The sequence below is a fragment of the Sceloporus occidentalis genome, unplaced genomic scaffold (genome assembly GCF_023333645.1).
Source record: "Sceloporus occidentalis isolate IW3139 unplaced genomic scaffold, rSceOcc1.0.p SCAF_8, whole genome shotgun sequence".
NCBI classification, from domain to species: Eukaryota; Metazoa; Chordata; class Lepidosauria; order Squamata; family Phrynosomatidae; genus Sceloporus; species Sceloporus occidentalis.
Genome location: NW_028316988.1, coordinates 14,779,274 through 14,795,774, shown reverse-complemented (window position 1 = coordinate 14,795,774; position 16,501 = coordinate 14,779,274). Strand labels below are relative to the sequence as shown.

Genomic DNA, 16,501 nt, shown 5'->3' with positions numbered 1-16,501 from the left:
CTGAAACGCCTGGGACCAGAAGTGTTTGGGATTTGGGATTTTTTCTCCCAGGTATTTTGAATATTCCAATATACATAATGTGATGTCTTGAAGAGTCGAAACACAAAATTCATTTATGTTTCATATAAACCCTTATACACATCACCCAAAACTTTGCACAGTATCTTTAATAATGTGCATGAGACAAAGTTTATGTACACTGATCCATCAGAAAGCAAAGGTGTCACTATCTTAGCCACCCATGACAAAAGTTTTGGTTTTAGAATATTTTGGATTTCAGAGTTCTGGATGAAGGAGACGCAATCTGAACCAAGTTACAATAAAGTATTTTCCAGCTTGTACCAGTGGATAGCGAAACAGAAGGAGGGCTGTAACACTTCATGGTCCAAGTACCCACCACCACAACCAAGTGAAATCGATGTAGAAAGACAATATTCCCATGGATGAAATACCTCGGGGTCGGTTCCTCCGTTTTCGCCGCCCAACAGAGGAACTGCGTAAGGCTGGCTGCAACTGGCCGATCTCGATGGGCGTATTGGTCCGAAAACTCTCCTTGAACTTCTGCATCAGGGACTCCACTGTTTCTTGGGTCATTTCTGCAGCTATAAGGTACAAGTCAATGGGGAAGATGGATATTAAATCATATGGAGACAACACACTAGCCATTTGTTCCTAAAAACATCCACAAAACACCATTCAGAATTATCAGGAGCTGAAGAGAGACTAACAAAGAAACCTAAACAGGGCTTTTCTGGTCAAGCTGCAAGAAAGTGGCTTGCAGGGATCCCAACATTGTATATCACAACTAATAGTGCTAGTCTTGACCATTATCCCCGCCATAAAAATGTACAAGATGTTTACCAGCAGGAGAGGTACAAAGTCAATATTATACAAATATGCATTTACATACAACATCATAGAAACTGAGTAGCCTTTCCTGAATGTGAGTATGTTCCTTCAAGCTGCCTGTTGACTTAGGCCAGCCCCATGAATTTTATATGGTTTGTGAAGTTGAAGGTTTTCATGCCCAGCATCCATAGTTTTTTGTGGGTTTTGGGGGCTACGTGGCCATGTTCTAGAAGAGTTTCTTCCTGATGTTTTGCCAGCATCTCTGGCTGGCAACTTCAGGGATGCTGGTGAAACGTCAGGAAGAAACTCTTCTAGAACATGGCCACGTAGCCCCCAAAACCCACAAACCCCAGGCGTCTAAATTGGAAGAGCAGGAGCAGATGCAAAGCTAGGACACAGTCTCCTTGAACCTTTCTTCCAAAGGAAGTGCCTTGCTGCTCCGCAGCACAGAACCCCTTGTAATTTAAATTACTTTCTCTATCAAACTTTGTCCCGGCATGAAAGAAGCCTTGTTCCAGCAATGTCCTGGAGCGTGCCTACCGTGCCTAATTCCTCTGACCTATGCAGCGCTTCTCCATTGTGGGCATTTGTTCTGTCGGGGAGCGGATGGGCTCAACTCATTCAAGGCAGTGCCTGGAGCGAAGAGGCCAAGAAGGCCTTGGGGTGGATTAAAAAACCAAGGCATTAACCCTGCTGGCCTGCTTTGCTCCAGAGACGCATTTAGATATGAATTGCACTTGGAGGTATTTGGACACCTGGCGGGCTCAGTGCCTGCAAAGACTGCATCCTACCGCTTGTAATTCTCATTCCAGCATGAAGCCGAGTCTGTTTTAGCAGGGAGCATTGGGGTGGCTGAGCAGAATGGCAAATGTGTAAACTTGAAGCAAAGCTTCCCGCTGGAATGGGCAGAAAAGAATGCTTTTGCAATACAGGGCAGCAGGGGAGAATTCTTTGCAATACAAAAAGAAACGCAATCCTGTATATTGGTTTGAGTCCTTTTTCTTTCTGGCACAAAAGGTGAGACTCCCCAGGTATGAGAACAGTATGAGAAGCCCCCCATCTTCGATAGCGACTGTGGGAAAGGTAGTAAAAAGGTTGTGGAACGGAGGGAAGAAAAATAAAGCCCTGGAAGGAAGGGAGGAAATGAGAAAGAAAAAGGCAGAGCAGCGCCTCATTTGGCAGGCTTTTGATGCCATGGCAATCCAGCCCTGTAATTCCATATGCAGGCCATGGATAGCAGGAGCTAAGAGATGTCTCTAATAGCATCAGGTTACTGGACATGCTGCCGATTTGCTGTGCCTTTGAAGGGGACCACTGGCGCTGGAGATAATGGGCCTGAATTTCCCAAGCAGTCATTTTTTGTAGAAGAGCGTGGGACTCATCCAAGGCTTATCAGCAGAGACAGACCTAGCACCAGGAGGGAATGATGTGCAGCCGGTGAGCAATGGCTTCGAGAGCAGAAGGTGCAATTGTCAACAGCAGACACCCTCCCTGTCTCACGTTTTTACTCCCCAGGAAAACTGGTTTGGCTTTGTTTGTTTGGGGCTTTTCCATAACCCATCTAACTTCAAACAAACGGGGAAATAACAGTGTGGTTATTTGGAGTTCAGGGTTCAGTTCCTCACTTAATTGAGGAAGCTCATTGGGTGAGCCTGGGCAAGTCACACTATCTCAGCCTCAGAAGATGGCAACGGCAAACCCACTCTGAAGACACTTGTCAAGAAAATCCTGACATAGGTTCACCTGAGGGTTTCCTTAAGTTGGAAATGACTTGAAGGCACACAACAACAACAAATAGAGATTGGGGGGGGGGGGGGGGGAGAGCATACCACAGCAGAACTATAAATCCCTATGCAGAAAAGCAATATTGCAGAATACATTTCAATTACTGTGTGCCATTGTGCAATGCATAATAAACAGTGTACAACTACAATGCAATGTATAAAATGTACAACTGTGGTGCCTAATCACGATGCAAGGTATTGGATGTACAATCACAATGGAAAGTATAGGATGGACAATGCATACACGACTGAAAGTATGGGATGCACAATCTCAATGTGTGCTCACAGTGCAAGGCATAGGGTGTGCAACCACAATGGAAAGCAGAGGATGCAAAACCAAAATGCAAAGTATAGCATGCACAACTGCAAGGCACAACTTGTAAAGATAATGCACAGGTGAACATGCTGTCTGCCTGCACCACTCTGCTTCCATTGCTATCATCCGTTGTGCACTGGTGACTTTTTGGCCCTGCATACATTGCTGTGACTTGTGTGCACATTTGCCCCTAAGCCACAAGCTGTCAAATCCACTCCCCATCTATGCTAAATATCCAAGTTAGTTAAGAGCTCTTTGGGAACGTGGAGCCCTGGAACCGTAATTGGTATCCGCCCCAATTATAAAAATGACAAAGTCAAAAAACGTACTGAGGACAGAGGTGGACAGTGGACTCTTTTAACAATGGACTCCTTGAACAGTTGATTTGCATGGAAGAAGTCAATTAATGGCCCTGGCAGCCATCTGGAATAACCTCTGCGAAGTCCCTGCCCTCGCTAAAGAAGCTATTTAAAGCCTGAAGGCAATTCAAGTGGAGACCTTGTTCTTTTGCAGTCCATCTTCTGACCTCCTAGAAGAAGCCCAGGCAGAACGCCTCGCTCTATGAGCCGGAAGGAGTGACAGTTCCAGGCCATAAAGATTTCTTTTAAAAATGCCAGTTGTATAAATTAGTCCGGAAAGCTCGCAGGCACAGATCACACGGTTGCAGCCAAAGTGGGTTGAATACATTATCGCCTTCCCATATTCACCCAGAGGCTGACTGCTACACTCGGCACCTTGGAGGGCAGCCCTACACAAATTGCATTACAGCAGTCAATTCCAGGGGTTATGAGAGCACGGATTAAGCATGGAAGATGCTTCACAAAGTCTCAGGTGGAGCCTGCATACCAAATACAGAAGGCCAAAGGTGCCCCTGAATACTGCCAGCCCCTGTTTGTTCATTTGCTTGGATAGATGGCTGGACAAATAGCATTTGTACGCCAGAAAAAGATTCCCAGAGTGGTTCCAAGGCAAGTAGCCTGACAGCTCTTACTCTCAGATTTATAATCTGAATTTATGATAAGGGACAGAAGTGGAGAAGGGAAGAAATAAAAGCCCAACACTTGCAATGGCCAGCTGGATGGAAGCGATCTAGGCAATGTGAAGTTGAAGGGTTTCATGGCCAGCATCCATAGAATTTTGTTGGTTTTTTTGGGCTCTGTGGCCATGTTCTAGAAGAGTTTATTCCTGACATTTCAGCAGCATCTTCAGCTGAAAATGCTCACACACTAACAAAAAGCTACGATCTAGGCATTGAAAATAGTGCTGCCAAATGACAACTGAGGATCCCTACTGCTTCTACACTTCTTATTGTGTCTCAGCAGCCAGAAGGTAAAATGTCATCCCATATTGTCCCACAGGCAAAGAGGTGATCCTTTGGCATGCCTTCCTATAATGTGTAAGGCCCCAACCTATGACTGTCTTTGTCCTATTGTCCATTCATTGCACAACTCAGGTGAGCAATTCGTGCAGCATTTGTGGAAAGTTGGAAGCAGCCCCCGAGTCTGGAAATGAGAGAGGTGTGCACCTGGCTGCTGTTCTCCTACCTCCATGGTCAGATTAATAGTGTTTAGGAGCCACACAGACTCTGTGAGCATCAGAGAGCCCTCAGTCTGTCCAGATACGGCAGCAGCGGATGTCCAGAACAATTGTTCTCCTGGGGTTTCTTGAGGAATGGGTGCAACCCAACCAGAAGAACCGTCCTCCAGACACAACCATCTCAAGGTAGGAGACCTTGCTACTAGAAGGGGCTAAACGTTTGGCTCTCCCTACATTTTGGAATCTTATTCCCACAAACCCCAACTTGCATCTGTCAGGGGTGCTTCAATTATGCATTCCTGTATTGATTTTGTGCATTAAAGTCCTTGACAGCCCTTGAGATCTCTTCCTACTCCTTCATTCCATAATCCTATACCTCAATGATAAAGGATAACAGCCTGAAACATCTTTGAAGGCCAAGAGATCTACACACCTCCTCCACCAGCACCAACCCATTCTGCAACCATCCCAATGTCTGGCATGGGTAAACCTTGGTCCCTTCAGCGAGAAGCATGCAGAAATATTGCCACTTAAAGCATGTTTCTCATGCATTTCTATGGCTACACAGATGCCTTCTCAAGACTAGATGGAACCACAAACTGGACCAAGGCATCAAAGAAACCATCATCCCTCTCTCAAAGCCTGACCCTCCTCCATGTCCTGCTGAAGAACAGAACAGGTAGATTTCCAAGTCAGTGCCATTGTAATATTGTCAGATGCACATAAAGCAGAAAAGCAATAATAACCCAAAAATGCAATAAAATAACCAAACTCAATTGTGTATCGTAGCAACCTGCTAGATAGTGATGGCTTTGGGAAGTGATTTTGGTCTCCAGTCAGTTCTTAGAGAAGCCAATTGGATTGGATTATAAACAAGGCAGGATAATGTTCTCTCTGGGGACCTTCTTTCCTTTCCTTTCCCCGGCTGATCCAGCCGACCGATTTAAAACCATCTCCAAGAAAAAGGAAAGAGGTGGGGGAGATCTCTATGCAAATAGTGGGTCGTTGGCATTATTACAAAGACCACAGCTCCTTCTTCAAACTCTCTCTTACATCTCTAGGTATAAAAAAACACTGATCAAACCAGCGAGTGGCTTTCATGGTAGAAGTGTATGCTTTGCCTCTCCATATGCAATATAGTTATATATACATATAATTGTGCCTTCCTTGGGGAGGGGGAAAGTAAGTAAGGGCAGAGTGATGCTTTGTCAGTGATACAGTTCCCCTCTGAGGCAAACTGAACAAATGTACTTTTTCTCCTTCATATATTCATGAGATGCCTTCCCTTCCCCGAACGCTTATCCTTTCGCTTGTTCCGGGCACCGTGCCAGCGACCGTCCTTATCTAACTCTAGGCAGAAGAGGGAAAAAACCTTGATATGATCACAAGTGCCCCCCAAAATATAATTTAGCAAACGTGGGAAGAGGGGGTTCTTCCCGTTTTTAATAATCATATGAGGTTTGGGCAAGACACAGACACAGGAATAGACATGCCAATCTTTGGTATAAAAAGGGCTCGGATGTTAGGGTCGCCATAAGTCGGAAACAATTAGAAGGCATGCAACACACACACATGCTGTGATGTATACCCAAACTACAGCGGATGAACAAGGAACGTCTCCCACGGACAATCCAAAAAGCAAGTTTGCATTAAGCTAAGGTGGGAAACCTGTAGCCATTCAGATCTGCAGATGTCAGATTTGTACTCCCATCATCCTCCACCATTGGTGATGCTAGCTAGGATTTGAGGTAGTTCAGTAACATCTGGAGAGATACATGTACTGCCCAACCCAGGCATATAAGGGGGGAAAACCCTGCCACATCTTCAAATAAACTCTATAAATGCTGTGAAGTCGAAGGCTTTCATGGACGGCATCCATAGTTTTTGTGGGTTTTTCAGGCTATGCGGCCATGTTCTAGAAGAGTTTATTCCTGATGTTTCGCCAGCATCTGTGGCTTTGGTATCATCAGAGAATGCTGGCATGGAAGAGAGTGGTGTGTGTGTGTGTGTGTGTGTGTGTGTGTATCCTTTTGACCCTGCGTATATATATCCCACACAGTATATATATATCCCACTCTCTTCCAACAAAATCAGAGCCCCAACAACAGACAAGTTAGGCCAAACAACTGACAATGGCTTTAAGTTTATTGGTAGTTGACTCATTTTATTGCGATTGTACACTTATATAGTGGATATTGTTAGTCCAGTATCCACTGCCGGTTGCTTCTTTGGAATCACTTTCTTTTATAGTGCAAGAAATGCCATTCAGACACAAATCCTTCGATTAACATAGGTTCAACCAAAACAACTTCCTTTAAGAGGCCACTTCTCAAAGGATGATTATTCTTGAAGCTAGTGGCCATAACAGCTGAACCACACTTTTCCTAGTTAATTTTCTGATTTAGTCCTCTATTGGTGCTGCCCTCCACATTAATGCAAAAAGGAAACAAACATAAAAACCTGGTTTGAACAAAAAAGAAATGGTTTTAAATTATTTTTCCTCCAACTCTGTTTAATTTAAAGTACAGTTTCACAGCAGGAGGGATACATGATCTGGAGCAGAGGCGGCTAGAGGTTTCCATGTCAGAAGAATAATGTGATTTTCCTTGCTGTTTTCTCCTGGGCATTAAAAGAACTCTCTAAGCTGTCTAAGGTGTTGGACTCTGGAGACAAGGTTCGATTCCCCGCTCAGCATTGAAACCCACTGGGTGATCTTAGGTAAGTTATATGCTCTCAGCCTCAGAGGAAGGCAATGGCAAATCTCCTCAGGACAAGAAAACCCCATGATAGCTTCTCCTTAAAGGTAAAGGTAGTCCCTTGACATGAATATCTAGTTGCAACCAATTGTAGGGAGTGGTGCTCATCTCTGTTTCCAAGCCAAAGAGCCAGCATTGTACAAAAACCTCTCTGGTGGTCATCTGGTACCTATCTGTCTACTTGCATTTGTATGGAATCCCCCTCCTTGGAGGTCTTTAAGCAGAGGCTGGATGGCCATCTGTCGGGGATGCTTTGATTTGGACTTCCTGCATGGCAGAATGGGGTTGGACTGGATGGCCCTTGTGGTCTCTTCCAACTCTATGATTCTATGATTCTATGCTAGGTTGGCAGAAGCTGGGACTAGTGACAGGAGCTCACTCCGTCATGCGGCACCCGGGTCTCAAACTACCAACCGTCCGATCTTCCGATCGTCGGAATTGGTCTCCATAAGTCGGCAATGACTTACATTGCATATTCTTGAATGGGACTGGCCCTTGAGGTCTCTTCCAACTCTATGATTCTTTTGGGACAACACATGGCAAAAGGTGTCAAACCTATTTGGCGGAGAGGCCACAGCACCATGGAGAGCTCCTTTAAAAGTGTGAAAGCACCCGTTGCACCATTGATACGGAAGCCTTGGGCCAACCATGCTTGGGAGATACCCAAATTGTCAATGCTTTCTTTCTTCCATGCTTTCACCTCCTTAAAGTTGCCCCTCCCAGAGCCGTAATTCCCAGCTGTTGTTCACTATGGACAACAGTTGCTGTTGCATTGTCCCCGGAAGTCCAAGTGCCCCACTCTCTTGGCTGAAAACAACAACAACAATTTCTCTCCAATGGGAGAGATGCCCATTTCAAAGCACAACCTGGATCCCCTTCCCTTTTGTGGGCACTAGTCCTGTCCTCATCCTCTCCCCAGTCACGGTCCTCAATCATTTCCCAGCTAATTGCCTCCACTCATGTGTGCAAACTAACCGTTCAATGGCAAATGCCACAGAATGTTAATTTCATTTGCAACCGGTAGCCGCAGAGTGCTTCTCTTTAAATTAAGAGGGAAATGTATGAAATACGCATTGCATTAATAGCACCGTTTGCAATTATGACCCCCGTTCCATTCCAACCCGTGAGCGACCGTGCGTTGTTTTTCATTCAGGATAGGGCCACTCCATTCACCTCTTCTCCCCTTCCCCTTTACCACTGCAATTGAGGTAACGCAGTTTAACAGCATTGAAACACCTCGGATAAACCCCTCAGAAGAGGGCAATAAACCTAGAAGTGAGAGCAGAATAAAATATGTATTAAAGCATCTGACTAGACATAAACCGTTGCCCAGCTCTACCCACCAAAGCTGGCTACTGGGCATTCTTGGGCAGGAAGATTTAAAGGCTGAAGAAGCAAACTCAACTCTACAAAAGCTCACGCTACCAACTGCTTTCCTTCAGTTAGTATTAAAGGCACTACAAGATCCCTTTGCAAACCTCTGGCTCCTGTCATGTTTTTATGTATTCCACCAGTTTGCATTGGTTCTACTCCTAGATTGCCTTGTCTTTCAACTTCTGCTCTGTGCCACATTTGCAAACCTCTGGCATCTTCCTGGGTTCAGAAGCATATTCATGGTGCAGCTCCAGTCTCCGCCTTGAACCCTGGTCCTATCTCCTGCTTGTACTGTTAGTCAACCCAGTGGCTTCTTCCTAGGTTTGGACTCTGGCTTTGGCACCATGGATTCAATTTCTAGCTACATGGATTCAGTCCAACCATGGATTCAGCTTCTGGTTCTTAATCTACAGTGCGCTCTTGTGCCTCAGGTGAAGAGAAAAAGACTGCATCCCTTGTTTCCTAGGCAACCAGGAGAAAGTGCTCTGCCTTGCCAGACTAGTGGCTTCATTTCCCATCACGCACTCTGCGACAAGACTTTCGCCATGACCCATCCGCAGTTGGGCATACTTAATCGCTTTGCGCCGGGGATAGGGATGGATGTGATGCCCAACCAGGTTGCATTGCATCACAAGAAACATCAACATTCAGGGGAGCAGTAGAGCAAAAAGGAGGTCCTTGTGTGGTTTCTTCTCATCTTTTGGTAGGGTGAAGAAGGCCAGGCTTATTCGGAATCAGTATGCCAGAGCTTTCCAAAGCTAGTGGCAAATGGCATTACATTCTGAACCTGAAGTAGAAACAGGTAGACAGTGAGCATGCTGAGGTTGGTTGCTCAACTGGAAACCAGTTTACAGAGGATCCCACCATTCTAGGGATTCAAGGTAGTGTGCATAGCAGAACAATTTGGGAGTCCTTTGGGAAGTGGAGGTAACCAGAACTCTAACCATGTTCCCTGATTTTATATGGAGGTACCACAAAGCTGGGAAGAAAGTGATTTGTTTCCAGGGTCACCGGCTTTCAGCTCCTTTCCCTCGCCAACACACCAAATGGTCAGGCATCCCAAGCGTTGTAGTCCAAGATATCCGGATTAGAGAAAGGCACCAAGATTGAAACTCAACATTTAGGAGAGTGTAGAGATAAAGGATTCCTCTGAGTTCTTCAAAATAAACAATGCCTGTTCTTCCTGATAAACAATGGCTGTTCTTTCGGCAAACAAAGAACCCCTCCAGGCAAATTCTGTTCCGCGCCAACCCACCGTCTACCTTGGAGCCAGCCCATAAATAATGCAAAAGCTTTATCAAAGATTCATAGTTATGGACAAAACTATGAACAACAGAGAAACTGGAAATTTAGACGAATAAAGAGTTCCTAGTGGCCTGTTTCACTCCCTGGCGCATCTTCTGTGAGTTTATGGCATTTGCCCAGATAAAAGAGAAGCTCAAACCTTCAAGACAATTCATCACACAGCAACAAACCCAACTATCATCTTCCAACAGACACATAAAATGCCAAAATATAGCTATCTATATAAATGGCCCGGGAGGTTACTGCAGTCTAGTGTAGTGGATAGTTTATTATCAGTTGTTGTTGTCTCCAATTGTGGACCAATTATTACCAATGGACTTCTAGGACTGAGAGAGAGAGATAGTAAGGAAGGAGCTCCATTGTGCTATTTATGAACGAACCAGTTTTCACTATTGATTCCTTCTCAGTTGACTTAACATATATCTGAAATTGAATGTACTTCTGTGCATGAGGCCTGCTCTGGATGGGGTTACATTTCTTCTGAAAGAGAAGGATTGTAACTTGGGGCTACTCCTGGAGCCATCTTTGTGGAGACCTAAGTCATCCCAGATGCTCCCCATGAATCTGAGGAAGTAGGGTCAAGTCCATGAAAGCTCATGCTACCAACTTCTCTCTTTCAGTTAGTTCCAAAGGTGCTACAAGACCCCTTTGCATCCAGAAACGTAGAGTTCATTTGACTAGTTTGAGCTGGTAGATAGGTATGCCTTCTCCTGGACCGGTCTTGGACTCAGAACACTTGTAATCTCAAGATTAGATTAGTGTCATGTGCTGCATTTGGGACTGTCCACATACTGTTCAGCGTTCTTCCCATATGGCGGTTGCAGACAGAAGAAAATATAATGGTCTGCAAAGTTAAGCCAAAACTACAATCGCAGCCTTCATTACAGCAAAGTTTCCCAGTCGTGCCTTGAGGGTTTTCATCTGATTAATCTGTGGGAGGATGATTGCCTTTGCTACCTTGCAAAATCTCTGCAGATATTGATAATATATTGAACATCAGTTTCTGGGTCATGAAGAGGGCCCTTGCCAATTCTAAAAAAACAAACAGTGAAGTTTCCTATCAGGATATTAAATCTGCAGCTGCTGCTTTGTTTCAGTTAACCTCCACTCTCTGCCTGCTCAAATTAAGATGCAGCTTCTCTGGGCACCTTATGCTCAAAGTCTCTTTCTATTTCCGCCCCAGTGATTCTGGAGCTGAGTCAGCAGCTAGGCTCCTATACTAAGAGCTGTCACCCCAGATTTGCCATCCCCATCTCTTCCTCACAGCAAAAGCGTGCAAGTCTAGTGCCACCGTTGCCGCCAATGAAGCAAGCTCCAGCCCCTGGAAACGTACTTCAATGTGCATCTGCTATTCTTTACTATGAAACAAATTCATCTGTGTGCATGCATGTCTACTTGGCATTTGTGGTTGTTGTTAACTGTCCCTGAATTGGCTTTGACTCATGGTGACCCTATGGATGAGACATCTCCAAGAACCCCCCCTTCCACTGCTCTGCTCATGTCCTATAAATTCAGACCCATAACCTCCTTAACCTCTCTTTCTACATCCCTCCACCCTTCCAGAATTATTGCCTTTTCAAACAAGTCATCTCTTATCATGATGTGGCCAAAGTACAACGGCCTCAATTTGATCATCTTGGCTTCCTGGGAGATTTCAGTCTCGATCTGTTCAAGGACCCATTTCTTTGTCTTTTGGGTCATCCATGATATCCTCAGTACTTCAACACCACATCTCAAATGAATGGTCTTTGTTCTTATCTGCTTTCTCCACAGACCAGCTCTTGCACATGTTAAGAAAATGAAATCTACTTGTGCATACACATCTGATCTGTAAAGACGATAAGGTCTCCGATTCCACGGAACTCATTCTTTCATTCAACTCCGCCATTATTTTCCTGTCCAGGCATTCAAAAGGGCCAGAAGTAATGATGTGTCAGAGACGGCATCACAGATGGTTCCTTTATGGATGAGAGTTAAAGTATAGTATTTGCATTCCCCCATAGATAAGTCAACCCAGGTTTTTGGGGGGTCAATTTTTTGACTCAAATTTCTAGACTTATAAAAATGCATCTGAGCAAGTAGGCTCAAGTCTACAAAAGCTCATGCTACTACTGTAACTTCTATCTTTCGGTTAGTCTCAAAGGTGCTGCAAGATCCCTTTGCACACAGACTTATACATGAATATATGCAGTATTTATTGCCAGCTGCCTTTCTGCTGTTTATCTCCAGACCCAAATTAAAAGAGAGGGAAGCTGTAAAGAGAGGCGATATGCAATACGGATAATGTTTGCTTTTTCTCAGTCTCTTAACATAGACCCATCCCAGAAAGTTATTGCCTGATTGCTGCTTCAGGCTATCAAGGATGATGCCAATTTCACAGTTCATGCCCCTTCTCCCTTGCCCTCCCTTGCAATACCCTTCCCTCCGTGATTTATGGGTTCTTATTGCATGGAAGGAGCCAAAGCAACCCTGCAACATTAATAGCCCTCCCACTCGACTGTTGGCTCTTCCCACTCCTTTAGATTCAGACCTGTCACCTTTCACTCCAGCTTTCATTTGATTTTATGTTTTCCCGGATGACAAATGGAGCCTGCTTCCCACACGGTTGTCGGTTGTTGGTCTTGTCTGCTGAACTTGAGAAGGCCCCTTCCATCTATCGATAGGCTGCTCCCATCGGGGCAACCCGAAGTCAGAAGTAAAAATAAAATAAGAATCAATTCCTCAAAAGAGGTTGATCAAATGCCGCGCCGCTCCGGAGGAAACGGATTCAGAGGCGGAGGAGCCGTAAATGTGTTTATTAGGTCAGATTTTATGTAACTAGAAAGGCAAAGATTTTCTCTCAGTCCATGAAAAATCAACGTTGCCGTATCGAACAAGCGATGTTTTCTCAGCAGAAAAATCTCTCCTATTTCAGCCGCTGTCTTTCTTTCTCTCTCCACACACACACAGAGCAAGAATTGACATGCAGCAAGCCCTTGCAAAATGACCCTATGTGGTAGAGCATGCAAAAGTTCCCATGTATCTCCAGGTTCGTCTGAGGAAGATGCTTCTCCCAAGCCCTAGGGAACAGCTGTCAATCACATTAGACCTGTAGTTCTCGATCTCGCAGCCCCAGAAGCTACAAGAATCCCACCTGTTTGACCATGCTGTCTGAGCATGATGGGAGCTTGCAGTCAAGCAACATGTCTGGGACCAAACTAAAACAGAGGGCCAGTTTTATTCACTCATCCATTCATCCATGCATGAATCTATCTATCCATCTATTAAAATATTTCATAGCTGACTCTTCATTTAAAAAAATAATAATAATCCTAGTTTGAAGTCAAAGGCTTTCATGGCCGGCCTCCATAGTTCTTTGTGGGTTTTTTGGGGCTATGTGGCCATGTTCTAGAAGAGTTTATTCCTGACGTTTCACCAGCATCTGTGGCTTTGGCATCTTCAGATCTACTCTGAAGATGCCAGCCACAGATGCTGGTGAAACACCAGGAATAAACTCTTGTAGAACATGGACACATAGCTTGAAAAACCCACAAAGAACTATGGATATCTATAGTTCTCTCTTCCATGCCAGCATTCTCTGAAGATGCCAGCCACAGATGCTGGTGAAACTTCAGGAATGAACTTTTCTAGAACATGGCCACATAGCCCGAAAACCCCACAAAAACCTAATAATCCTAGTTTCTCTCCCCATGTATCCTTAAAGCATATGCTTTCGTTTTCTTGCTTAAGATATCTTGAGACCTTCTTAAGACTATACAAAGATAAACACAGCCATGTTGTATTCACATCCACAGTGGCCAACCTCATGGAAGCGCATAAAAGAGAGTGTGAACGCAAGAGTACCCTCTTGCTCTCTCTCATACACATCAATAACTGGTTTTCAGAGCCGATTGTCTCTGATACTGGAGGAAACTCCTAGTAGCTACTTGGGGTTTGTTCTCCAAGGACCATTCCTTCCTCCTCTTGGAAGGTGTCCAAATTGGTGCCCATCAATGTATCTTGAAACAGTGTGTTCCACAACTCAAATGTGATGCATTTCGACCTTCATGCTTCAATTATGGCCAACTGTGGTTTGACCAGTAGGAAGCTGACATCTTAATGGCTTGTCCCAAGAGGGAGCCAGAGATGCGGATTTCAAGATGGCCTTCTTGCCGTTTTAAGGCCGCAGGGAGACCTAAGGGAATGTAGTCCTGATGGAGAATTTGTGACAGTCATAAATAATGCAGACGCCATCTCTCTCTTAGGGCTCTTAGATGGAGATCCATCCACTAGAAGCCTTGCGACCAAGTTCTATGAAATCCTCATTTCCTTACGGGCAAAACAGATAAGGAGCATATGATTAACTATTCTTTGCTAAATATGATGAACTGCTGTAAAAAAACTAAGCCATCTGCTTTCAGAACGAAGACTGGGGGAAATTCAAATGAATTCATTTCTCTCATTGTTTTAAAACAGATGGGGATTCCTGTAAGTGGGGAGAGGGGGAACTTGACCCGTGAAGGCAATGGCAAACCTCCTTCAAACAAATCGTGCCAAGAAAACCCCAGGATAGATTCACTTTAGGTTCACCACAAGTCAGAAACGACACGAAGGCACACAACACACAGAGATGCCGAAGCCAGAAATGAAGTCAAGGAACACAACAGCAAGAAAGGGCAATGAACTTCCAGTGTCTGAACCTGACTCTCCTTTTGTAAGCAGTGATCAAATGCAGAGGAGGACAAGGCTCTTGGAACATAAAGGATGGAAGCAACCACAACACCTGAATCTCCATTCTTGACTTTGCAAAAACTACGTCCCCATTTGCTGTTTTATTCTGTTGCAGTTGCAGTTGGATTCGTGGCTAAATATGAACCACCTCTATTCCTCCATTTTTATGCTATCCAGAAGACAAACCTAAACAGGTGAGAGGAGGAGTGGAAACAAATGCATTGAGACATCCATGCCATCTATGCATGGGTGGGAGCAATACTCCAGATGTCTCCAGATGTCTCCAGACAGAGGGCTCCTACCATTCACAGTTCGAAGACATGTTGCAGCTATTTCACTCCCCCAATCCCTTAATGGATTTTCTCTGTAAGGAAAAAATAAAATTGGGAGAAACAAGGAGAAAACATGGGAGGGCTGCAAATGGAAGATGACATTGTCTGGATCGACTTCCATGAGTGAGGCGGTGAGACTCCACAGCAAAACCCTTCTGTGGAAACAACCTTTGCTTGTTATTCAAGCAGAGAGAGAAAATGCAAAGATCCTTCTGGAGAAATAACACTCCCGAATTGTCCTCAGATGCAATTTTTTGGGGGAAGGGGAATGCTATGGAATCCAGAGATTTGTAGTTTGTGAAGTCGAAGGCTTTCATGGCCAGCATCCATAGTTTTTGTGTGTTTTTCGGACTATGTGGTCATGTTCTAGAAGATTTTATTCCTGATGTTTTACCTGCATCTGTGGCTGGCATCTTCAGAGAATGGGAGATATACAGGGTCACACTCTGTGTGTGTGTGTGTGTGTGTGTGTGTGTGTGTATCCCCCACTCTCTTCCATGCTGGCATTCTCTGAAAACGCCAGCCACAGGTGTGGGCGAAACATCAAGAATAAACTCTTCTAGAACATGGCCACATATTTGTAGTTTGCTGTGGCACTAGAGATCTCTGACCATGAAAGCTAACTAGTGCACAAAAACTACAGATCTCAGAATTTCATAGCATGGATCCATGGTAGTGACAAACTGCATTAATTCTGCAGTGCAGATGCCGACTAGGAGACAACTTTCTAGTATACCACCCATCGCCCCTTGGCCACAGCTCTTCCAAACATGGAGAAAGTATGTGATACGCGATGTTTCCTACCACCTGTGCAATGTACCTATTTTAAAAAAGATGTAAAAATTCTTAGACTTAATGGGTTTTACCGAGGGGAGGAAAAGGCAGAGATAAAAACATTAGACAAGAGCGGCAACTAAAGTAAACTCCCAGTGGGAAGGAGCTCCATGCCAGCATTGCAGCAAAGATAAGAAAACGCTCGATTTTGCTCCTCTCAGAGAATGAAGGCTGGTTATAGGGCGGGCTGAACAGGGAAAAGGAGGTATAGGAAGAAGAATAAGACATCAAGTCGCAGAGAAAAGAAGGAGTCCGATAATGGAAATCACATTAAGGAGTTCTCCACCGGTAGCGGAAAGGGTGATCCAATATCAAACACAAAAATGTCCAATGTGAAGTCAAAGGCTTTCATGGCTGGCATCCGTAGATTTTGGTGGGTTTTTCGGGCCATGTGACCATGCTCTGAAGAGTTTATTCCTGATGTTTCGCCAGCGTTTGTGGCTGGCATCTTCAGAGAATGATGCTGGTGAAACATCAGGAATAAACTCTCCTAGAACATGGCCACATAGCCTGAAAAACCCACAAAAATCTATGGATGCTGGCCACGAAAGCCTTCAACTTCTCATCCCAGAACGTTTGTAGACTGCATCCAGGGCAACTCTTGAAAATAGCACAGCAGAAGCCTTCTTGCGTATGGATTAAGCATCACTTTAATCTCCATGCCCCAAGTAACCGAGAGATTACCATGCAGCATTTTCTTATATC

General features: G+C 44.6%; 1 protein-coding gene across 2 annotated transcripts in view; it reads right to left on the bottom strand.

The window, feature by feature from the left end:
• The window catches only part of ASTN2 (astrotactin 2), a 321,258-nt gene that overhangs the window by 195,125 nt on the left and 109,632 nt on the right, over positions 1–16,501 (bottom strand). For both annotated transcript variants that reach the window (XM_089534892.1, XM_089534893.1), the window contains exon 4: positions 453–602. In XM_089534892.1, coding sequence (XP_089391018.1) covers positions 453–602 — 150 coding nt within the window. The remainder of the gene's footprint in view (positions 1–452; positions 603–16,501) is intronic.